Source organism: Zeus faber, assembly GCF_960531495.2.
Source record: "Zeus faber genome assembly, chromosome: 14".
Taxonomy (NCBI): Eukaryota; Metazoa; Chordata; class Actinopteri; order Zeiformes; family Zeidae; genus Zeus; species Zeus faber.
This window is the reverse complement of record NC_137200.1, coordinates 21,009,469-21,034,566: the sequence shown is the minus strand read 5'-3', so window position 1 is coordinate 21,034,566 and position 25,098 is coordinate 21,009,469. Positions and strand designations below refer to the sequence as shown.

The window sequence follows — 25,098 nt, the reverse complement described above, 5'->3', positions numbered from 1 at the left end:
TCTATCTATCATCCATCCATCCATCTATCCATCCATCCATCCATCCATCTATCTATCTATCGAGCTATCTACCTATCTATCTATCAATCTTTCAATCTAATTGTCTATCTATCTATCTATCTATCTATTTATCTATCTATCTATCATCCATCTATATATCTGTCGATCTATCTATCTTAGATGGAATGAATACGTTGTAATGTATTTTCATGGCCATTAGAACTAAAGAACTAAGCTATAAACAAACATTTTTGTTATGGCTGTAACTTACACGTGGGCATCGCAGACAAAGAAGAGAAGACACTTTAACACAAATGTCCTTTGGTTTATTCTAATCATTATTACCTAAAACCAGTGTTTTTTTGTGTGTTACATTAGTCATTAGTCAGTCAACATTTATCGTATCCACACACACACACACACATACTAAGTAATGCACGCGCACACACACACACACACACACACACACACACACACAACAATGTACCTTAGCAGCTTAGAGCCTGTGCTCCTCAAACAAGGAGCTTTTTAACTTTCAAGCTCTCTCTCTCTCTCTCTCTCTTTAACACACACAACTTAGGTTCTTCCCTCTGATCCCTCTCACCCTCCCCAATTCTTCCTCAACTTCCTTCGTCCTTTTACTTCTGTTTATCTTCAGTGAACAGAGAGATACGCGATTCCCGACACCGTACCGAGCCCGACCCCGTCCTCCAAGGGAAGACCGACAGCTTACACACCTTGCGTTGAAATATGCCGCGATAGTCAGTTTGCTGAGTCACTCCGCCACATGTGCGATGAAGATCACAATTCCAGATGTGGTTGCGTCTCTTCAGCGTGGTACCGACAGGCAGACGGAGTGGATACTTTTTTTTTTTTTCGAAGAGAGGTATAACTTTTGAAGGGAGCCCTTTTGAAAGTCACTCAGTTTAACAACCTCTCTACGGGCTGCTGTAGCCTCTTAAAGGTTTATAGGGGCGGTTCAGCGGACGCAGATCAGGCCTAAAATCACGGTTTAAAAATAGTCTCAGACGGGCACTAGTCTTGGTTTCAAAAATCTGATTTCCAGAAGGAAGATAAGAGCTAATCTGGGTCTAAGTGAAGGTTTAAATGAAACCTGACCAGAGGCAGGTTTATCTTTGGATTAATGGACGTGGGGCCTCCAGGTCGACCTTGACGACAGAGGAAACGGATCATCTGGACTAAGACCAGCACCAAGAGCAGACCGAAGGAGCTGACTAGTCCTCCATCACCTCAGTCCAGGACTTCCTAGTCTACAACTAACTCATCTGAAATGAAGCAACGTCTCAGAAAGGCATTTTTAATCTCTGGATTAATTTAAGTAGGATGAGCTGAGTCCTGATTTAGATTAAACCCCGTCTGCGAAACCGCCCCGTGGTGTTTAGCAGTTCAGTAGTGGTAGTAGTATTAGCCTCAGCGCGGTATGTTAGTCTCAAGTACAAGTAACCACTCATAACGCATCTACTCATCATGCCGACAGAAGTGAGACAGGCCGAGTGCAGACTAGTTTATTTTTTTTTTTGGAGGGGGGGGTGTGGTTAGTAGTCAGACCGAGGGCCGGGGCCGGGGGTGGGTGGGGGTGGTTCTGCTCTATTTCTTCTGCTTTGCCCCTCCGTCCTCGCAGGTGATGGGAATGCTGCGCTCCGGGGTGGTTGATGAGCGAGGCGCAGTGACCGTCAGCACGCCGTCGCAGGACAGGCTGGAATTGACGTCGCCCACCGAGACGTCCACGGGCAGCTTGTACTTTCTTAGAAACTCTCTCCACACGAACCCATGGTCGTCCTGGGTCCCCCAAAAGAGGTAAAAGGAGTTGATAAACAAAAATATTTAAGTTGTTAATAAAATATGAATCAATAGTTATTAATTGATAATTATTCATGACTATTCATAATTATTATCATCACAAAAATAAGAATAATTATTATTTTTATTATTAGAAAATAATAATAATTAATAATGGTCACACTGTTACAAAATAAGTTAAACTTGTGAAATGTAGTTACAATAAAATATTAATTTATATTTCTTTATAATAATATTGATAATAGATAAGTATTTATTATATAATAAGAGTGATAATATTATAGTAATTATTTAGCAACGTGTCACAGACGTTCAGCCAGCAGGGAATGGAGGTGACAGCCGCTCTAACCTGTCTGTCCTCATGTTTGGCGTGTATTGTGATGAAATCTCCACTGATGTTGACAGACAGCTCCTCGGGGGAGAAATGCTTCACATCCAGATAAATGACGTACCGATCCTTTTCCACGCGCATCTGGACAGTTACATCATAGGGTTAGGACACACACACACACACACACACACACACACACAAAAAAACAACACCAAATCATAACCATAACCAGGGCCATTGTGAATCCTTAAATGGAAATGATGATCACTGATACTGAATGACTCTGACCTTTGACTTAAGTATTAGTACAAATATCCTGACGCAAAATGATTCAAGTAAGACTGAAAGCACCACTTGGACATTTCTACTTAAGTAAAAGCATATAAGTACATGCTCTGAAATTTAGTTAAAGTATTAAAAGTACCAGTAAAATCCAGTGCGCTGGTATAAATGAGCCTATAATACAGCATTAAGTGCCTACTTTTGCTCCTATTTCCACATATAATTATAAATCCCAAATTTCTTTTGGAGCTAAAATAACATGACATGTGTTAGAGATGGAGTAGGGTAAAATGTAGATATTTGGTTTGAAATGTAGTGAATTAAAAGTCAAAAGTAGGTGCAAAAATGCAATGAAGTCATTTCCACCACTGCTAATCTCAGAAATGATTCTTTACAGTATATGTTGTGCAAGCCAATTCAATTCTCACATGAACATGTGAAGCACTACAGTAATAGCTGTTGTAATAGTCATGGTAGTAGTAATAGCAGTCTTAGCCCATCACTGGTGGTAGTAATTCATGATGCTACTGCAGGTAACGCCATGCAGGTTGTACCTCAGTGTGTCCGTTGTCAGGCCAGTTGAACCAGCGCAGGTAGGACGGGCGTATCCAAGGAAGGGTCCAGGAGAAGGGCCAGATCAGTGGCCAATCGGCGAATGACTCTGCAGAGGGCAGATCGGGGAGCCGAGGGGTGAACGCCCGGCGGTACCAGGGATACTGGATGGGGATATCCATAGTTAGATTCCAGGGGGGGAAGGGGGTGGGATACTCGGCGAGAGGAACTGAGGGTCGACTGGCCGATGATATCTGGCTCCGTTGAAGCAGACGTCTGGCTCCGTAGCTGGCTGCTGCCCGTCCTGACCCTGCAGGTCCATTTATAAGCCTACCGACCCCTACGCTCACAAACACACACACACACACACACACACACACACACACACACCCTCTGCCAAGAGTCAGATTTTTCGAGAACAATGATCTCAACTGTTTATCCCTCCCTGTCGCTCCCTTCTTCCCCCCTGTCTAGCTGTGACTGGTTCTCGCTCCCTCTCCCGCTCTCGTTCTCTCGCTCCTGGTGGCCTCTCTATGGGAATAGTGCTGATGCCCCTCCGCTCTCTCCCCCAGGAAATGCCGCCGTCAAGGCCTGTGTTCTCTGCGCGTGTGTGCACGTGCCTTTGTGTGTGTATGCGTGCGTGAATGGGCGGGTGGGGCATAGTTGCCAAAGTATTAGCCCGCTGGACGTCCAGTGCCAGAAGCTTTGCGCGTGTTTGTGCGGTGGATGTGGAGTCGAATGGGAATTGATGAGTTTGTATGGGGCAGCATTAGGTAGCACTGGGAATGTGTGATTTTTTTTCGCTGTGGGCTCAGATGATATCTACCAGGCCCTTTCTGACCGTGTCATGTTTGTGTGTTGTTGTTTCACCCACTTTTGCTGACTTGGCAACGCCGCAGATGTGATTTGTCTATTTCTTACAGGGCAACTTGCAGTTTGGCACACCCAGTGAATCAATGTGGGGGGAAATGACGCAGCAATTCCATTTAAGAGTTAGAATCACAGCTGGACTCACTTCCCTAACGCAATTAGCCAAGCCCACCGAAAAACCGGACGTTGCCCGCGAACTTGAGAGTGGGATCACATAGGGGAGACCTGCCTTCCTACTTGTATGAAACGAAAAATGGGAAACATGACCACCTTCCGCCTCTCCGCTCCGCAGCAGTGTGGGATGGGACTTTATTTGGTAAAGACTGGATACTTTGTGTAAATGCTCTTTACTTCTAAATAATAAATCCTAAGTACTTCACCATCCTAAATAGCCGCGAAACTAAGTGACTGACCTGCACCCTGCTACTGCGCCGCGGCAAAGAGACGACTACTCTCCCCGGAGACATCACTGGCCAATGAAATATTTAATTAATTGAATAACTATAAAGGCAGGAATCTCTGTCTGTCTGTCCTCCCATTATCTCGACAACCGTTCATCCGATCTGCTTCACATTTGGCGGGTGTATCGCTGGGGACCCAAGGCCGTGCAGTGTCCAACTTGGTGCAATTAGGACGTGTGATATTAGTAAACCTTCAATAAACAGCGAACAGTAAGCCAGCAGTGGGTGGGGCTTCAGGGCTCTGCGACTGAGCAGTGTGGCAGTTTCGCCTACCACACGCCACCCGAGTGGCGTCGAGGGACCTCCGGCACAGAGACGCCAGACGACGGGCTTTCAGACACACAGTTTATTGTAGAGAGAGGGCTAGTTGGAATTAGCCCAGGAGCAGATAGACATGTGTCATGACGGGGGCTCCTCCTGAGTGTGTGTGGGGATGGGGGTTTTACCTGTTGCTCGTTAGACCAACCAACGAGCAACAGGTATGCAGCCACCCTGATCCTGGGTCCCCGGGTTACCTAGACCCAGGTCAGGTGTGGCTGCTCACACCACACCATCCCCACGCCACATGCAGTATATTAAAGACACAAAGACTGTCTTTCCCCAGTTCATGACTTTAACCGGCAGTTTCATCTTCCACGGTAAAACACAACACTGAAACATTGAAATGAAATGAGATTCAAATGTCTCAAAAGTCTTGTATTTTGAACGGGTATGCACTAGTGTAAGAAAAAAGAAAGGGTTTTTTTTATACGCAAAATTAAAACACCTACATTCCTGTATTTCTGCCCTTTATAAATAAATGAATAAATAAATAAATACAAAAAAAAATATATATATATATATATATATATATATATATATATATATATATATATTTATATATATATATATATAGCCCAGCTTCTCCAGCCCAAAATTGTAAATTCATGGAAAAATAAACTTGATAGTTGCTCTACAACTATACTAGGATATAATTGGCACTTTTATAGCATGATACATCCACCACCGCAATGCCATGTTTCCTGTAAGTGCAGCTCAAGCTTCCCTTTTTGATTGAATCATTTGTGGAAATATTCATACGACATATAACACGTTTTTGTGCCAAAATTTCGCCCGACAGGTTTCCTATGGGAGATACGGACACATCCCGTCGTCATGGAAACACCCGTAAACACGTGAGGCGAACGCTCCGCGTAGCCGGTAGCTATGGCAACGGGTGTGCATCACCACGTGACGTCCCTGTGACCGCACAGCCTCGCCCGTGAGGAACCAGGCACGCACACGCACACGCACACACACACGCACACACACACACACACACACACACGCGCGCGCACGCACACGCACACTCGCACTCTTCTACCTTTTTCAACATAGCTGTTTACGGTTCGACGGCCGGTGCGGCGACACCATGGGCACCAAGACCGACTTTCCCGCCTCGTACTACGGCCAACTTGACCGAAAGAACCCTGTCATACAGGCGTTCGAGAAGGAGCTCCACGCGTTCTTCACCATCATGAAACGGGCCAATTCTTCCAACCAGAACAGCGACTACGCCAAAGGGTAAGCGCCGACTCCAGCCGGCCAAGACGCAGCGAGAACCAACCGGGAAGACCCGGCGCGTTCCCTGGCGTCTGCGTCCCGAAGTTGTGGCTGCTCGTTGTGGCCCAACCGTAGAGGTTAACCCCTCACTTACCCCATCAATACGCACAATGGTTCCCGGTTTGGTCGCCAAAGAATTACCCGTGAATTATTCTTTCTTGTTTATTTTTTTCTCTCAATTGTAGAAGATAGGATGAAAGTCACTTCTAAATAGTTTCACAATTCCGCTCCTATAGTTTTGATCAAACTATTTGTTTGTTTGTTTGTTGCCGCTATGGTTACGCAGAGTGATAAGTAACAATCATTCCGATTTTTACCAAATTATTTTTACTAAAATATTTCTACGAAATAATTATATTATGAGTTATATTGAATCAGTTATATTATTATACTAATTATATTATTAAACTAGTTTACCATATATAACCTACAGTTTTTACTTCTCCACTTGCCTACATATAAACACTATTATTATTATTGTTATATTTATTATTATGGATGTTCTGATTGTTAGAAGGAAATACGTTATATTATATAAAGGTATTTTGACATACCTCCATAACGACTTTGTTCATTCATTACCAGTTATTTGCAAAGATTGCTTTGGTCATCCTGAAAGAGATGAATCACACGTGTTGATTAACTAAATCATGTTTGTGGAGGTGTGTTCTGGCCCGGGGCCGGGGAATGAGGAAGAGGCGGCAGCCCTGGGGTTGGCGTGTATTTATTACTTGTTGAAATAAAAAGGTGGCTCGTGGGCCCAAAAGGACAACTGAAATGCTCGCAGGCAAATACTCAAATCGTTCGATCGGCGTTCGGAAGCGCGCTCCCCGTGCCCGGCCGGCAGCACGCCCCGCAAAGCACGCCGCCGTCCATCGCGGCGGGGAAAAGGAACCCTATTTTAGCTCCTGGTTTAGGTGGGAGCCTGCACCGCCTGTGGGAGCCTGCACCGCCTTTCTGCAGCGGCGGCTTGACCACGACAACGGGTGTTGTCCGGCCGACTTGCGGCTGAGGTACAGCACCGGCCGGTCCACACCCTCGACCTCCTGGGACAGAACGGCCCCAAGCCCCCTGTACGACCGGTCCGTCTGCAGACGGCAAGGAAGGGCAAAGTTAGGGGGTATGCAGTACAGGCTCCCCGCCGAGAGCTGCCTTTTAATCTGACAAATGCCTGCTTGGCACGGCTCTGACCACCGGATCCGGAGCACCTTTTCGAGTTGGGTCGGTCAAGGGGCTGGACAGTGCCGCAAATTCCGGCACAATCCCCCTATAGTACCCGGCCAGCCCCCAAAAACTGCTTTATCTCCTTCTTAGTCTTGGGCCCCGGCATGTTCGTGACGGCGGCGGTGTTAACCGCCTGGGGTCGGGAGCAGCCCCGTCCCCCCGCAAGTGGTACCCCAGATACCGTGCCTCCCTCCGCCCAACCGCGCACCTCTTTGGGTTGGCGGTGAGCCCCGCACGCCTCAGGGATGCTCGCACCGCGTCCACACGCTGCAGCTGCCGCTCGGCGTGAATAATCACGTCGTCTAAGTATGCGGAGGCAAATGCTGCATGCGGATGCAGGACGCGGTCCACCAGTCTCCGAAAGGTCGTGGCGGGCACCAAACAACCCAGAGGGAAGCCCGCGAAACTGCTAAAGGCCTTGCGGAGTGGAGAAGGCAGATTTTTCCCTGGACTGCTTTGACAAGGGAATCTGCCGGTAGTCCTTAGTTAAATTCAGCGTGGTCAAAAAAAATGAGCCGTACCTAACCGGCTCGAGAAGCTCGTCGACGCCGGGCATCGGGTTGGCATCGAGCTTTCACACCGCGTTCACCTTCTGGTAATCCACACAGAGGATGACGCCATCCACGGGGAACGCCTCGGGATCGTCCTCCCCCGATGGAGGTCTTTTAAAATCTCAAATCCACACCATCAACATTTCCTTCCCCTCCAAGGATAAAAGTAATCTTCAATGGAAGAAAGCGTGTTTAATGTTTTGGGACATCCATTCCATACTTCTGGTCCAAAGCAGACTTTTATTTATTTATTTATTTTTTAACCCAGGGCTAAAACTCTGGTGGAGATATGGAGCAAGTACAAACTACGACTGCCACTGGAATTGTGCCTGGATCGCATGTTGCGAGTTGCAGATTATCTGTATGGAATAAAGGTGAGTTGGAAGCTGATTTGTTGTCAAAGCTGGAGCCAGGGTTTCTTTTTAAAGTCTGCGTGAGACGCCAACAAATTCAGTTTTTTTTCTCCCTGTGTGGTAACAATCAGTTAGCATAAGCCTGCCTGTCCTCAGGTTCGCAGAATTATATATTTTGCCTTTTTGTATAAAAAATAAAATAGAATTGTTCTGTTTCCATATTTGAGTTTGTAAAATGAATATCATCGTAATTGACGGTGAGTCTAAGCCAACTTCACACCGAATCCGTAATCGCACCCCCCCCCCCCCCCCCCCCCCGGTGACTGCCGGATCGTCTCGAGTTTCGCGTCGCAAAATATGTCAGGGAAAACTGGGGAGCTTGTAGTTTGCTCAGCTGGACATTTACCATGTTCCATGAATGAGAGTTTAAAACTCCCTTTATATAGTGGGTGTTTGCAAAGTGCGAACAAAATAAACACAATTCACTGATGTAGAAATATATTTATTCATAGTGACATCCGTTATTAGACAATGTGAATAATAATTAACATTATCAAGATCACTTTATATATGTGACTTATTTACTTAGTTTTAAGCCGAGTTCCAATAAAAAAAACTTGACTGACGTGTCCAACGTGTCCCAGAGACTCAATCGGACGCGGGCATTCGGTGTGAAGCGGCCTTCCTCTCTCGAACCCTCTGCCTAACGATTCCCTTAGCTCTCTGCTGGATTTCAACAGTTTTATCCCCCATCCCCAACTCACACCACACCTCTTTACCGTACCACTCGTTTGTGTGCGTTGCAACATCAAAATTGCAAGGCTGTAGTCAGTAAACTTTATCCTTGGGCGCTGAAGCCGGCGTGAGCCCGTTAAAGCGCTTGAGTGGACACGCCGTTTGACCATATGACGCTGTTGTCGGTCTCTCCCGCGTTCCGGCTGTAGTTGTACCAGCTGGCGTTGTGGCAGGGCTACAGTCTCTCCCTGCAGCTCTTCAGCCCGGTCAACATTGCCGACATCGCCGATACGGAACAACTGTCGGGCTGCTTCTTTCCCGAAGGCCTTGCCGTGAACCAAGACACACTAACGATGAAGGTAGACCAACAGCTGCTCAAAACCTCTCTCATTCTCTCTATCTTTAGGAATAGCATAGAGGCTTAAGTTTTCAAAATTCTAAAATTGAAATATATATTTTTTTGTGTTTCCAGTTCCGTGCGCTGCATGGCTGCATCATGTGTGTGTTTGAGCTGGAGAAGAAGCAAAGTCACCTCAGTCAAGCCGGACTGTTCACGCTGCTCAGCACCATGAACTTCACCAGGATCATGATGAAGGCCTGTCAACCGCACGAGCACCTCTGCTGGCAGCTTTATAATTGTACAGCTGACGTTTGATATTTGACATTTGACACAAAAAACGCAGATAACGGAATTTATACCCAATGATAGGATAGCATAATTGGGTCAATGATTGTACTGTCATGACACCTGAAATGCACAAAATGTACAGTATGTGTGTAATATCAAGATTTACGTGTATGTATGTATGTGTGTACAGTAACAGATTTATGTGCATACCGTGTATAAATAGAGAAGAAAAATGTGCTTTCTGGAGTTATTGTATTATTTACTGTTATTAAAGTCATTGCCTGTTCATCTGTTCTCTCTCACTCTTTCTGTTCCTCTTCTGTTTCTCCTCCCAATCACATTTCCCAGGTTCGTTGTACATCTATGACGTCTGCCGATACCTGATGACCATGAACTGCAGTGTACAGGTAGTGTCAGTCATGGAGTAAATTAATTATACACAAATATAAATGTATTTTGGGTACAACATAAAGGTCATCATCTAAATGAAAAAAGGACTTAATGAAAATTATAAAAAACGTTTTTCCACCACTCTATAGTGGTTAGAGGTTACAAACTAGGCGTATATGCGTATTTATGTACCCTCTTACCTGGCAGCTGTGTGTGGATCTGTTTGATTGATATTTTATCTCTTTGGTCACCAGTACTTTGCCAGATTCATGAAAAGATATGGAAAAACATTAGTCCACAAAAACCATATCGAGGCGAGTCCACTCGACCGTGTGAGTAAGTGATGCGTTCGAGATCCAGCGAGGCTTCAGAAAAATAGAAGCGGTGATATGGTAATTACTCACAGAAATACCACAACGTTTTTCGTCTTTTATGGAAATGTAACTTATTGAAAATGTAATCCAAGGAAAGAAGTCATCACTAAAACTACCTTCATAAACCTCCGTAAAGACGTCACTTCAAACATGTGACGTGAACAGCCAATCGCACAGAGCAGCGAAACAACCATGCGACACAAACAGCCGTTCGTACAGCAGGCGCGCCGGTGCTTCCTCCGCTCTCTCCCCGACCACGATGCTCTCCAGCTGGGCAGCACGCAGCGGGGATGAGGCCCCCCGGAGCTGATGTGGCGGGTTTTCCTAAAATGCCAATTAGAACTGGAACTCACTCCTGCCAACCCAAGCCCAGCGTGGCCCCCATCCTCGCAGAAGGAGAGCGATTAAATAAATAATCCGTGGTAGGAGCGAGTTCCTCGGCCTGCTCCAGACATCCCCGCATATTATCACAGAGTGCAGATTCAGGAACCTCCGAAACCTGTAATACGTACCAAACATGACTAAACTGGACCCTGTCTATTGTTACCTGCAGCTTTATTTATTATTATTATTATTATTATTATTATTATTATTATTACTATTATAGTTATTATTGGTTGACTGGTTGACCATGTAGTTTGTGTCCCCGCCCAGGCGCTCGAGTACCTGCTTTGGGCCGGTATCAGTCTCGAACTGTCTGCTCCACTCATGACCCCCAAGTACCTGCTGTGGAGAGTCACTCTGTACTGTGCCGTGTGCCAGTGCTACTATGACAACCATGCTGTGGTTAAGGCCGAGGTAAAGGCAGATTGCACAAACTTCCCCAATCAAATTCAGGTCATATTAGAAATAAAAATCATAGCGATCATCTTGATTGTCAACTGCTATCACATTTACAACATAAGGCATTCCATCCAGATGTCTATTAATAATGAGTTTAGATGTTTTGTTCGGAAAAAAAAATACTTTATCGTTGTGTATTCAGGAATTCGCCAAGGGAGCGCTGAGAAAAATCAATGACGTGGCAAAGTTCCTAGAACAGTGTGAAATGCCCATCACCTCAGAGTCCAGGAGAGCTTACAGAGAAGCCACCATCAAGGCAAGGCTCCTTCCTCAACCAGACACACGCATGCACACGCACAGTGTCTTCATGCAGAAATAAAGTCATGCTAAAACAATGAGTAAATGCTTATATTAAAGGAAAAGTTGAGATTTTTGAAAGTGTATTTCTGTTTTCTACCCTCCCCTCATGCAGCACATGGTAAGGTTTCATTCCCGCAGCAGTGCAGCATCAGGAGTTCGATGCAAGTCATGGGGGACAAATCCAGGATCCGCGTTTGGTGCTAAATGCCCTGTTTGCTGGTGCTATTTTCATTGCTGTGCCGCAGTGTGTGTTACATCCAAATGCTTGATGGTTTGAGAAATGTGAAATGTGTAGCGAGTTTTTTTTTTTGCGCTGAACGGAGACTGTGGTGTTTTTCCTCCATCACTTGCACTGAACTCCCGGTGGATGAAGCTGCACATCCGACCCACCTACGACACGAGGGGTGCATTTGAAATCGGGATAAACTCAGTCTCAACGACAGAGTGAAGCATCCCCGCTGATCAACCGCAGTGGAAATGACAGTTCCCCTCCGTCACTTTACTGTTGTGCTCTGCTGTCTCCAGTGTGAAAAGTGATTTTTTTTTTGTGTGTGTGTGTACGTGTGTGTCTCGGTCTCGTCCATGTAGTTGTCTGCTATGGTGTTCCGGTGGGCAGCGTATGATCCGAAGAGGAGGAGCCTCGGTGGCGTGTTCAAACCGAAACTGAAGAGCAGCCTAAAGGATATGCCGAATGTAAGAGAACCTTCTCACGCTGCGTGATTGGCATGAGAGTCCTCGAAACTGATCAAGGGGCGAGAGAATAGCTTCCGCCGACTATTGATACTTAAAGGCTGCTTCTTCTACGACCATAATCTATCTTCACTTCCTGCCCGGCTGCAGAAGCCTTGGCCCTGCACCACCGCCGAGTGCGTGCTCACGGAACTGTTCGACAGCAACGCCGCGCAGTTCCTGGGCGTCCTGGAGGCTCTGTGGGACAGCGCCAGGCAGCCGCTGCAGACCGGCATGCCAGAGGAGCCCGAGCTGCTGGACGTAGTCCTGGAGCTGGTGGCCGCCGGCCTCAGCATTCTCTCCGGTCAGTAGAAGCAGAATGGGACAAGGCACTGTACCTCAAATGAGAATTTGCCCGCTTGCTCACTCCCTCCGCCTCCCCGGCATCCACGGGTTCGCGTTTTATTTATTTCCTGTTCAGGAAAGGCGGGCGCTAAGGAGTGTGACGGCGACCTGCCCACGTCTCTCAGTGCGCTGTCAACAGTACCCAGCCAAATGGAGTTAGCCATCGCAGGTTCGTCAGTGTTTCACCTTTTATTTGTTTGCAACATAAAGAGGGCGTTTTTTTGTTTTGTTTTTGTCACAGCACATCATTAAACATACCCCCGCTCCGTTTTTTTGGTTTGACAGACGACATTTTGCAAATCGTTGTGTAAATGTTGTGTATTCCCAGGAGAGGACAAAGTATCGTACATGTCTGCCGTGAGGTTGATCAAGTTGCTTTTTCACTACGAGCAGTGGGACGTCTTCACGACACTGACCAGGCAGATGCTGAAGGTGCTGCCTGTGAGTTACGCGCGCGCACACACACACACACACACACACACACACACACACACACACACACACACACACAAAGAAAAAGTATAAAATTGTAGTATCTTTTTTTGTGTGTGTGTGTGTGTGTGTGTCAGAGAGTGGAGGGCCAGTTATTCAGGAAGGCAGAGCTGGAGCTGGCCTTGCTCGACAGCTTCGCTACTCTCCAGTCGTCCCAGAAGCTCCCCCTGAAAGACGACATCACAGCCAGCGGTAAAAACCACCGTCCCGCCGTTTAAACACTCCTTCCTTAAAGTTCATTTGTAAAAAGGTATAAGCGTGATCGGATTAAATGACAGGTAAAAAAAAAAAAAAGCAATCTCTCTGTCAAACCCCCCCTTGCTTCCGCCAGCGCCAATTTGTGTGTGTTTCAACTCCAGTGCTTTGTTTGCCAATGTGAGTCGAAATTCGAATCAGTGTGCTGTGCTGTTAACTCACAACATTTTAACAGAGCCAAAGGGAAGACAGACCCTATTCATCGAGGAGTTTATTGGCCTGATCGAGACCCTTCACAAATGCGTCTGTGGCTTCGCTCAGGTCAGTCTGTGTGCGCGCGCTTACAATAGCGCGTCTGGCCTCGACGACTCAAACGTAGATGTTCGATACAGCACAACATTTTGTTGCTGAGTAAAGACATTGATGCTGGTTCCCATTGGACACTTTCCTTTTTTTATTAATTGTTGAATCACTCTTCTATGATTAGGATTAAAGTTGTATCCATTAGTACAATTATTTAAAAGATTTCTAACAGTTGTTTAGAATAGGGGAAGAAAACCTGTGTACATGAAGGAATATTTTGATGTGCAATCTTTGTCTAGGTAAGATTTAGATTATTATATGTTACATACAGCTAGTTTTGTTTTGTTTTATATGGTGTGTGTGTGTGTGTGTGTATGTGTGTGTGTGTGTATGTGTGTGTGTGCCTGAGTGCAGGATGTGCAGCCAGATGGGGATCTTGTGCTCGATGTTGTGTTGTTTCTGTGGCGCAAGATAAAGAAGGAGCTCCTGGAGACCGAGCGCTGCCGCGGGAAGATGGGACGTTACAGCAAGGTCTGGATTTCAGTTCGATGAGTGTATTGTGAAGTGGATGCTGTGGAGAGAAACCATGACGATAACATCATTAGCCATGTGCAAATCCAATGACGCCTTGAAAAATGATGTACATGGGTGTAGCCTGAACCAGTGATTCTCCCAAATCCCAGGAGTCCATGGCACTTAGCCAGGGGGTCTGGGAAAGGTTTAAAAAAAACAAAAACAAACATATTTAAAAAAATGTGTTATTTCCTGTGTCCTTTGAGGGGGCACATATTTCAAATATTATTTTATAAGTATATAATTACCTCCTTTTAGACAAACAAAATTCCGCCATGTGCACCTCCTTGCCAGCGTCCCTATAGTACAGTACATTTCTCTTTATGTGTTTGATGTGTTGCTTGTTAATTGAATTGAATCCATTGATTTTATATACTATATTTTTAAATGGTACAGTACAACTATTTCTGACGTCTAATGTGTGTTTTCCCACTTAACATATGTAGCGGTGTGAGAAATAGGCCTAAAATCAAATTTATTTTTGGGACATACGTGAGGGGGTCCTCGGGTTATTATCCCTCATATAATGAAGGGGTCCTTGGTTGGAAAAAGAGAGCGTCAAAGAGCTTCAAATTCCTCTACAGTATTTAAAAAAACACATTTATTTTGTAGTGTGTGTGTGTGTGTGTGTGTGTGTGTGTGTGTGTGTGTGTGTGTGTGTGTGTGTGTGTGTGAAGCTGGTGTGGGGCCTCTCCGCTCTGTGCGAAGTGGCCTTCGTCTGCGACCTGAGCCCTGCTGACCGGCTGGTGACGGCAGAGATGACCCTCAGACTGGCAACGCTGCTGGAGATCGCCGCTGACGACGATGCCCTCCGACAAACCGGTGGTGAGAATGCAAACACGCACATTAGCACACCGTACTCCGGAGCGGTAAAATTGATACCGCCGTACCGTCAAGTGGTAGTTGGGGAACAACAATTTCACTCGGGTTTCTCAAACTGTGGTTCACTTGGCCACAGCACAGAGGCGAATTTCATGAATTCCGTCGGAGTCATTTGTCAGTTCAATCCCTTCCCGGATGGTTATTCCTTTGTCTCCCGTCCAGCTGCCAGTGCAGAGGGGGAGCCGAAGCCCAGGCGCTTCTCTATTCTCAAGGTAACGGATGTACTGACATTTGAGTGTGTTGTGAGTGTGTTTCACTATGGTACAGAACAACCGCAATGCTGTTTACTTAGAGTGAATGGTTGAAGGATAATGTGACAATTTCAAATAACTAGTTGTGCGTGCGTGCGTATGTGCCCACGTGTGATTGCGGCTGCGCGTGTGTTCGTGCAGGGTTCGAGGGCGGAACTCTTACAGAGACTGCGTGAGGTGGTGGAAAGGGGGCTCGGGGATTTGGGCAGGTGGTGGACCGGACTAAAAATCCAGGACAGAGCAGCCGACTCCACCTTCCTGCAGGTAGAAAGTCGAGACTATTTATGTCGCAGGCTGGCGGGTTTCCAATTCGCAACCTGGCTGCCGTTTGCAAAAATTGATACTGAACTTTGTGTGATTTCCCTCCAACCGCTTACCCTCTCAATACGACTTCTGCTCCGTCCCCGCTAGAAATGTAAGATCATCCACTCTTCGAGCCTCTGCCCGCCCAATTCAGAGTTCTCCAAAGCCAAGAGGGCCGAGGCGGCGCCAGGAAGTCAAACCGTCTCTCCTGACCGGCCCAGTGTTCTCCTCCTGGTCGCCAAAGACCTTCATTTGGAGCTGCTCAGCATCCATCACAGGGCCTCCCTCAAGCTACTGCGCCTGAATCCAGGTCAGACATCCTGCCGCCGTGGAAACATCCATAAATGACTTTTTTGTCCGTAAACATCCATAAATGACTTTCTGAGCTATTTGCTTGAGCCTGCCTGGGATGGAGAAATCCACGCAAATAACAAATAGCCAGACAAGATTGAAAAGACCGTTTTTACTGGTTAAAACAGTTGAGTTCGATTCCGTTTGGCTCCTTCCAGATTTCACGGAACCTGACCTGTTGGATTGTATCAAGAAGAACAAAGTGTCCAAAGCTCTCTTTCTGTGCCAGAAAGCCTTGTTAGTGCACAGCGATGTGGAGCCCAACAGCGCATGCCAAACCAAGAGTCTACTGGAGGTAAACCCCCCTCTTGGTGTGCTCAGCTGAGAACACTTTCCGCTTGCACATTTGATATACAGTACCTCTAAAGCCAGAATAACTCTTGCGAGGTCTCCGTCCGGCGTCACTCCTTTTTTCCAGGAAGCCGTAGCCCTCATAGAGAAAGCTGTGGTGGAGGAGAAGAAGTTGCACCAGTCCAGCGTCGCGCCGCCCAAAACTCCTCCAGCCGAAAACAAGGACCAACCTCCGCCCGCCCCCATCCTCCTGTCCTCTTCGAACCACAGCCTGACCTTTTCCCCGGCGCCTTACCACATGGACAGACAGGTTGGAACTCAAAATGACATTATCGCGTTGACTCCCCTTTTTTTTTAGGAATATCATGCTCTTAACCCGACTCTGGACACATGAAATGATCTTGCTGGTGATGGATTTTCCTCTCAGGTGGGCTGGTACCAGATCTGCGGACGGGTGTCCTGTGGCATCAACGACAAAGTCCGCCTCGTGGACTGTGGCCTTTCAGGCACCGGGCAATTGGTAGGTCGTGTCATGGTTCCTCATCCATCCAGCAATTGTGAGAATGCTGACAGACTTTCTGTTCGGTACTTGATGGTGTATTGGGTATATGGAAGTATTTCTTGACGTACCAGTCAAAAATCCTTGGCTACACAAACGCAAAAAAATGGCTCCTACTGAATGATGTGTGGGTAAAATTAAAAGATGAGTAAACCATAACTCCAGCCAGCCGGTGGTTAAACAATTTGTGATGATTCAGTATTCTGCTGATATGATGCGTAGCTTGCCATGCTAGTCCCGTCAGACAACTTGACGGCGCCACAAACTTCCGCGCCCTTATGGGCCGGCCTTTTTAAGCAGCCAGTCCTTCCTGCTCTACCTGCTTTGCTGCGCGCTTGCTTGTTGCTCCACCTCCCCTGCATCCACCTGTTGGACTCTACTCTTCTATCCAATGTGATAGAAGAGTAGTGATTCAAGCAGTGATTCAAACTCATCACCCCTATATTTCTAGCTCACTATGTTTGCTGTACACATCGCCGTGAGTGATAAGCAGTAGAGCCCAGAATGCAAACTAAAACGATGCAGAATGAATAAAGATCATTTTAAATTAATTCTAAGAATTCTGTATTTAGGTTTCTTGTCTTCCATCGATGGGTCATGAACTGTGAGTGTGAGAGTGATTTTAGTTTAGTGTCTTTCCTTGTGTGTGTGTATACGAATGCTTGTGGGAATTTGCATGTTTGGTGTTTTTCTGCAGGTTCCGGCTGTGCATGGCCAGTGTTTATTGAGGGTCACCGGGCTAGAGCTCAACCAGAAGTACGTGTTTGCAGTAGCAGCCTACAACAGCCAGGGCAGGCTGCTGGGAAACAGCATCGGAGAGACGACGCGGCCGCTGCTGGCGTCCATCCCGCTGCCGCTGCCTGCCGCCTGGGCTCATCTGGCTCAGGTGCACGCCGGTCCCAAGGCCTCAACAGATCAATGTCTCCAAGGCTTCACGTGCATGCATTGACATTAAAGAGGACCTATTGTGCTCCTTTTCACCAAATTAATAATCACCGATCAGCCACAAAATTAAAACCACCGCTAATAACCACTAATGTTGTGTAGCTCCCTCTCATGCCGGCAAAACTGCACTGACCCGTGGAGGCATGGACTCCACAAGCCCTCTGAAGGTGTCCTGTGGTATCTGGCACCAAGACGTTAGCAGCAGATCCTTTAAGTCCTGGAAGTTGTGAGGTGGGCTCCCATGGATCGGGCTTATTGTTCCAGCACATCCCACAGATGCTCCATCGGATTGGACCCTAACCCCGCCCATCCACATGATGTAGAAGAAAACGTGATTCATCAGACCAGGCCTCCTTCTTCCATTGCTCCATGGTCCAGTTCTGATGCTCACGTGTCCATTGTAGATGCTTCCGGTGGTGGACAGGGATTAACATGGACACTCTGACTGGTCTGCTGCTACACAGCCCCATATGCAGCTAGCTGTGATGCACTGTGTGTTCTGACACCTTTCTATCATAGCAGCATTAACTTTTTTCACCAATTTGTGCTACAGTAGCTCGTCTGTGGGATCGAACCAGGCGGGCTAGATTTCGCTCCACATGTGCATCAATGAGCCTTGGGAGCCCATGACAATGTCGCCGGTTCACCGGTTGTCCTTCCTTGGACCACTTTTGGTAGGTACTAAACACTGCATACCAGGAACACCCCACAAGACCTGCTGTTTTGGAGACGCTCTGACCCAGTCGTCTAGCATCACAATTTGGTCCTTGTCAAAGTGGCTCAGATCCTTATGTTTACCCATTTTTCGTGCTTCCAACACATCAACTTCAAGAACTGACTGTTCACTTGCTGCCTCGTGTATCCCACCCCTTGACAGGTGTCATTGGAACGAGATGATCAATGTTATTCACTTCACCTGTCAGTGGTTTTAATGTTATGGCTGATCAGTGTGAGATCCCCAAAACATGTTTCTACGTGTTTTTCTGAAAATACCACTCACATAATTCATTCAAGCCATTATAACATTCCAACATGTGTCCAACCCACCCTATCTGAAAACGGGCCGTGACAGTGGGAGCAGCCGCCCTCCCGAGGCCCCTAGTTCTGTGAGCCAATGGGGTTTGAGCACGAGTTCCAGGTTTTGGGAGCCAATGGGGTTTGGGCTTTACCCCCGGCTCCGTTTGATTTACTCTGTAAACTCCACCAAAATCAATTTCTAAGAAATAATGGCGATAATTTATATAATGCGCAAAATACACGCCAGTGTCCTCTCATGACACGGGGAGAGCATGCAAACTCCACACAGAATGGACACCTTGCTATGAGGCAACAGTGCCAACCACTGAGCCACTGTGCAGCTGCAACAAGCAATCCAGTTGCCGAATCTTCACTCGCACTAGATCTACAAGGCCTAATTTAAAAGTTTGTTCCAACTTTGGTTGCCGTGCTTCAAGCTCGTGGGGGAGACAGAGACACGCAAACAGGACCGTGGCACCGTACGTATTGCACGCAAGGATTATTTTGTTTTATCTAAACGTCAGAAAATAATAAAAATAAAAACCTTTTTTTTTTTTTTTTTTTTTTAAAGAAAGAAACACAGCAGAATTATTTTTGAAATACTTACATTTCCATCTTCTTCAGTTTTCTTCACGGACAGTTGGTGCTAAATCCTCCTTTTAAAAGATTTGTTTGTCAAGTTACTCAGATAGAGGGCGGTTCTAGTTCTGTGTCTAACCGTTTCGTAGTACTGAGACACAAATCGTAACGGCTCCTTTCAGGAAATGTCTTCTGAATTAGAACGCTCACAATAAACTGACTGGGTTGACTTATTTCAGTTTCAGTTTGTGTGTTAGTCCGCCCATCAGAGACCACCAACATGTATGTGCACAAGCACTCAAAAAGTGAGTTTTGCATAATAGGTCCCCTTTAAGGAGTGTTAATGAGGTCAATGAAGCTATGGAAATACACTAATGTTCCACACTATTCCATTTCAAAGGAAAATAAGTGATAACACCATTATGGAATTCTTATTATTAATGTTTAGTCATTTTTTTGTTTCTTGATTATTGGGTAAGTAACAGAACTTGCACTGGTAATAGTTGTCATCAAAGCTGTTGCTGGGTTTTAGAAATACTACAGGCGCATAACTACCAAACCAGTCAACCTTTTCCTTATCTTCTGCGGGAACCGGGGGACACTATAATAGAATGTCTCTGCATCCTTTCTCCTCATCCAGGTGGCCTTCCAAACAGAGCAGTACGCTGTCACTAGGAGAGCCTGCCGGGAGCTTTGGAGCCACTACACCCAGCCCAGTCCGGGCTCCGACGGCGCACACAAACACCTCGCTCTTACACAGTGAGACGATGAGAGCGGCGCACTAGAAAAAATTCACGGATTCAGAGTTCTCTTTTTCTACTGAGTTTTTGTTGCTCAGATTAGCTATTTACAGAGCGTAAGACCAAAGAAACGGGATCCCCCCCATCTCACTGATGCACACAGTAGTTACAACCAAGCTCAATGCACAGCGACTATGAAAACAGTCCTGTTCCTCTTCGGATCGGGACAGTAGGGAGCGATCTCCGGTCCAATGCGTGTTTCGGTTCCCGGGACTCCAAACAAAACAAATAAAAACAAAGTGTGTGTTTTTATTTTAGATGTATTTGTTTTCTTCCGTTTCCTAATTGAAAGAAAAAAAAACTGTGACTCAATGCGTCTTGGGTGCCTTCACACCTGTACTTTGTGCTATCCATTTGTGATCGGATCACCCAAGACGCATTTTAATCCCAGATGTAAACAGGGACTATGAGGCGTGCATGTACCCTCGTTCACGAGAGAACCATGTCAGCCAGGATGTGGATCTCAGAGGAAAACAATGTTTAGGAAATTAAAAAAACTAGAGACTATGACAAATGAACTGGATGATTATAATACTTTACCACAAATCATAAATAAAGCAAAGCAATGCATCAAATGACTGGATCTAATAAACTTAATGAAATAATAAACCGCAGCACAAGGCTGCTCATCTGACTTATAAGAGAGTAAGTAAGGGAGCTGTACTTTCTCTCTCATAAATCAGATGAGCAGCCTTGGCACTCTCACCTGGAGGGTGGGATTGAACGTTGTCGTTTCATCATTGGATCCCAACCCCTACATCTTTACCCATTCCACCCCACAGGCTGCATGTGCAGAGCCTGCAGCACTCGTCTCCTCTCCTCCTTCAGCTGTTCCTGACCTCCATTTTTATAGAGAACAACATCAACGTCAAGCAGGGAGCTTTTTACCGCGACTCAGTCAATGACAATGGACTGCTTATCTGGGGACAGGTGTGTGTGTGTGTGTGTGTGTGTGTGTGTGTGTGTGTGTGTGTGTGTGTGTGTGTGTGTGTGTGTGTGTGTGTGTGTGTGTGTGTGTGTGTGTGTGTGTGTGTGTGTGTGTGTGCGTGCGTGCGCACGCGTTCTGAATATTACTAATCATTTGAATGGATAGATGATTGACCAGATGGTTGAGAAAATAAGCTTTTGTTGTTTCTACTGTATTTGTAGGAAGCGAGGATAGCTGAATGTGAGCGCATGCTGGTGGCTATCGACCTGGCTATGTGGATCAATGACAGTGGTCCAGCCCTGAAAGCCGTGGTGGGCTGCTATGGCTTGTTGGCCCCTCTAATCTTCAATCAGATAACTTACAATCCCATGGTGCAGGTGAGCTAAAATCCCAGTTCAGACCAACCATCTCCCATCTTGAGTTTTGAGGAGTGTTTAAAGGACCACTCGGGCGTCAAATTTTGAAATTGAAAATGGTCAGGGTGCTGACCAGTAAACAGGCTGGTAACGACTATTAAACTCAATTTGATACTGGTATGATCCTTTCAGACCTAAATTAGCAACGGATTTAACATTCTTGCTTGTTTTTGTGCTGTTTGCTCCAGGTGCTGCTAAAGTGCTTGGTGGTCCTGGAGCAGAATTCTGCCGTTCTCAAGCAAGAATGGACTTTTGAGATCTCCGAGGCACTCCTGCACGTGATCGCCTGCATCACCTACTACTTGTTCAAGGTAGATAAATACGTGTGTGTAAAATGATTTTACACACACGTTTACACACTTCATTTACACACAAAGTCAGTTAAAGATTCCATGAGTATCAGTTCAAATATGAATTATAACAAAATCCATGATTAAACGTCCTAATTGATTAGCAGATGCTTTTGTCTAAAACGACTGAGAATTATTCATACATCAGTGGATCAGGTGTTGAAACGTTTTCCTCAAGGACACTTCAGCATTCTATTAGGAGGAGCCAGGTATCAAACCAGCAACTGGGCGACCCACTCTACCTCCTGAGCCGCTGCTCACCAAATCTTGCTCTCTGTACCATGAAAATTGAGCCAATTCAGACTAAAACGACCGCTAATAAATACCTGGAGCGAAAAAAAAAAGTATTGTGCCTTTTAAATGGGGGACTGGTTCGGTAAGATTTTTCTCATCAGAGAAAATTCACCATGTCGGTCAAATGCAATTTCCCGCCACATTATTTTATTTTTAGTTTTTACGGTGGCAGCTTGTTTAGCCAGAGCTAGAGTAGCGTCCGTAACGTCCCAAACCCCCCGTCCCTCCGAGCAGGCGCTGTGTGCGCTGGAGGAGCCGTCTCTGGCCTCCATGGTGATGGACCTGGGGCAGAAGCTGCTTCACGAGGTGTTCGAGGCCCACCTGCCTCTGAGTCATCTGGCTGAGGAGGCTCGATCGGTAAGGGCCTGAGTTGTCTTGAATCCGTGTTAAACTACGCCCATCTTTTTTTCTTTGAAATATTTCATATTTGATATAAATAAGTGTCAAGTTCAATTCAGATTGGTGTGTGTGTGTGTGTGTGTGTGTGTGTGTGTGTGTGTGTGTGTGTGTGTGCGTGTGCGTGTGTGTGCGTGTGTGTGTGTGTGTGTGTGTGCGTGCTTGTGACTGAAGACTAAGAAATTGACCTCCACTGCTGGACAAAAAGAGATCAAATCAACTTTTGAGTTCGTAGTCCTGTCTGGGATGATGAAGAAAGGAATCTCTTTGGATGCTGGTGCTATCCGCAACAGAGGTCATATACACACACACACACACACACACACACACACACACACACACACACACAGCGCGCACGCGCGCACATGGTTTAGTCTGAGATGAGGCCAGATCTGTGTCCTCCAAAACCGCCTCATGGCCTTTTTCCTACAACCAATTGATGAAACTGAAAAATTGGGCCCCGCTGTATGCCGTGTGCGATCCGCCTCGTCTCTGCAGTGAGGACCTGCCTGCGGGATCTGACCGGTGCCGAGGATCACGTCGAGATGTACTACCTCATCTCCAAAAGCACCTTGAAGAACGCCTACCACAACAGTGATTCACGCACACGCCGATACACGCCCACACGAATACACACAGACACAGCGGTACAGGCTCCTTCTCACACACACACACACACACACTCTTTTCTGTGTTGCGACAGTCTTGCAGTTTCGGGCCAAGACCTGCTTCGTCCAGTTCGGCGCACTGCTTCTCATGAGAACCATAGAAGAGGGCAAAACGCGCCACGTGCTGAAGTACGGAGGAGACATTTTTGACTGCATCCACAGGTAAACTATTTATGTCTTACTATTATGTATTGTATTGTATTTGTATTTGACACGTGCGTTGAAGGTGGTTGAATGGAAATCAAGGGACTAAATGAATGTATATTAGCTATGAAAAAGCTGCGGTGTCTTCTTGTTCTTGGAATTATGACCTTGGCTGCCATCTTTAATACACAAAGCTTTTTTTTTTTTTTTTTTTTTATTTACTAGTAAATTGCTTGTGTTGTTTAGGCGTGACAACCGGCTGTCAAGTAAGGGACAATATAAAGGGAAAGAAAATGAGGCGTCCCAGGTAAACATGAACACACACACACACACACACACACAAACACAACCAAAAAACAAACAAACACTAAAGCGTATATACAGTATGTGGAGCACCTGCTGTTATTAATAGTTAGCACAATTGATATATTGATATATTGAATATTATTCAGTGATTTGTGGCCCACTCCTCCTAGTGGTCCAAGAGAATACTGCAAACAGCCCACCAAATCATTTTTTATCATTTCTTGGGCCTTTTCTTTTTGTCACAACAAAATAAAAAACAAATTTCATGGTATATTTCAATATGTTGATAAACTCATGTTGTCTGTCGTTCTTTAAAACTAGAAAAAGCCTTGCCTCTGTGCTGAACCAACAGATGGGCACTTACGTATGGCACACCACGTTTGTGCTCGCTCGCTGTGCGCCCCTCCTTTGATCGTCAAAATAAACATGCCCTGAGATCACGCCCCAGAGATTTTGGAGATTTTCAAGTGGGAAAAGGTTGGGAAGCGCTGCGCTAAAGTTTCACGCCCTGATGTTTCCTGAAGTTTCATTCACCTCAAGATTTTCTTTCTAGACGTACATATATCCTTACTAAGTGCTCAAAACCGCCCGCAAATGTAATTCACGTGTGCTGTGACCCTAAAATGGACTGGCCTTTCATTGAGGATGACCATGCCCTGTCGCCCAAAGGAAATAGGGTCAAGACTCAGGGATCAACTCACAGGATCAATGCTGAACATGAAGAAAATCAGTTATTAAGTAATTGTGTGTGGGAAATGTCTGAATCTTACATCCAAAATATTCAAAGTCTCTTCGTCTTGCACCAGAACAAGAGTGAGTCACAGCCGGATAAACCGAGCGTGTCCTTGGGAGCGAAAATCTACAAGTACGTTCGTATTTCCTGGTGTGTGTGTCTGTGTCTGTGTGTGTGTGTGTGTGCGTGAGCGAGCGCACTTGCGCATGTTTCAGCGTCACCTTGAACGTACGTCAATTTTCCACCGCCTCTCAGGGCGGTGCTGAACGTGCCGATGTGCATGGCCAGGGAGAGGCAGGCCGTGGAGAACTCGCTCTCCCTGATGTCGTCCCTGACGCAGTGCAAGCAGCAGCGGCTGCAGCGGCGCCGCATCATCTGCGAGAACAGGCTGTGGCGGTCGCTCCTGAACAACATCATGGCCCAGGCGCACCTCACCCTGCTGCACAGGGGCCTGATGCAGCTGCAGGGGCCGCCCACTCTGCAGGAAAGGTGCGTTTATTTTTCCGCCGTCCCTTTTTCTATTTCCTGGAATAGAGATTCGCGGCGGAGGAAGTACTCAGACCTTTTCCCAAAGTAAAAAAATAAAAAATAAATACAAATAATATGGCACAAAATCTCTTGTCAAGTCTAAAAGTGAAAGTACCACATTGACACTTTTACTGAAGTTAGAGGTCGTAAGTGTTAGCTCTTAAATGTACTTAATGGTTCCTCTTGCTTTGGCTTGATTTTGATATATGGTACAAATATAAATCACGATTTTCTTTTTCATTTAAAGTTACATGACTGTGAGAAAATTAGCAGAGTAAAAAGTATAGATATTGGCTTTGAAACATACTGGTAAGTTAAGCAGTATAATTCAAAAGCCTCTGCAACAGAATATACTGAAGTAAGTACAGATACTTAAAAGGTATTCAAGTATTGTACTTTGTCG

At 46.0% G+C, this 25,098-nt stretch overlaps 1 protein-coding gene across 1 annotated transcript; it reads right to left on the bottom strand.

Moving 5' to 3' along the window:
- Positions 1-1,608: 1,608 nt before the first annotated feature.
- LOC307239655 (alpha-crystallin B chain-like) lies at positions 1,609-3,168 on the bottom strand (the record flags this gene model as incomplete). Its single annotated transcript, XM_080013160.1, has 3 exons — positions 1,609-1,800; positions 2,171-2,293; positions 2,989-3,168. The coding sequence occupies 3 exons, from the start codon at positions 3,166-3,168 to the stop codon at positions 1,609-1,611; spliced, it is 495 nt and encodes a 164-aa protein (XP_079869286.1).
- Between the last annotated feature and the right edge of the window lie 21,930 nt (positions 3,169-25,098).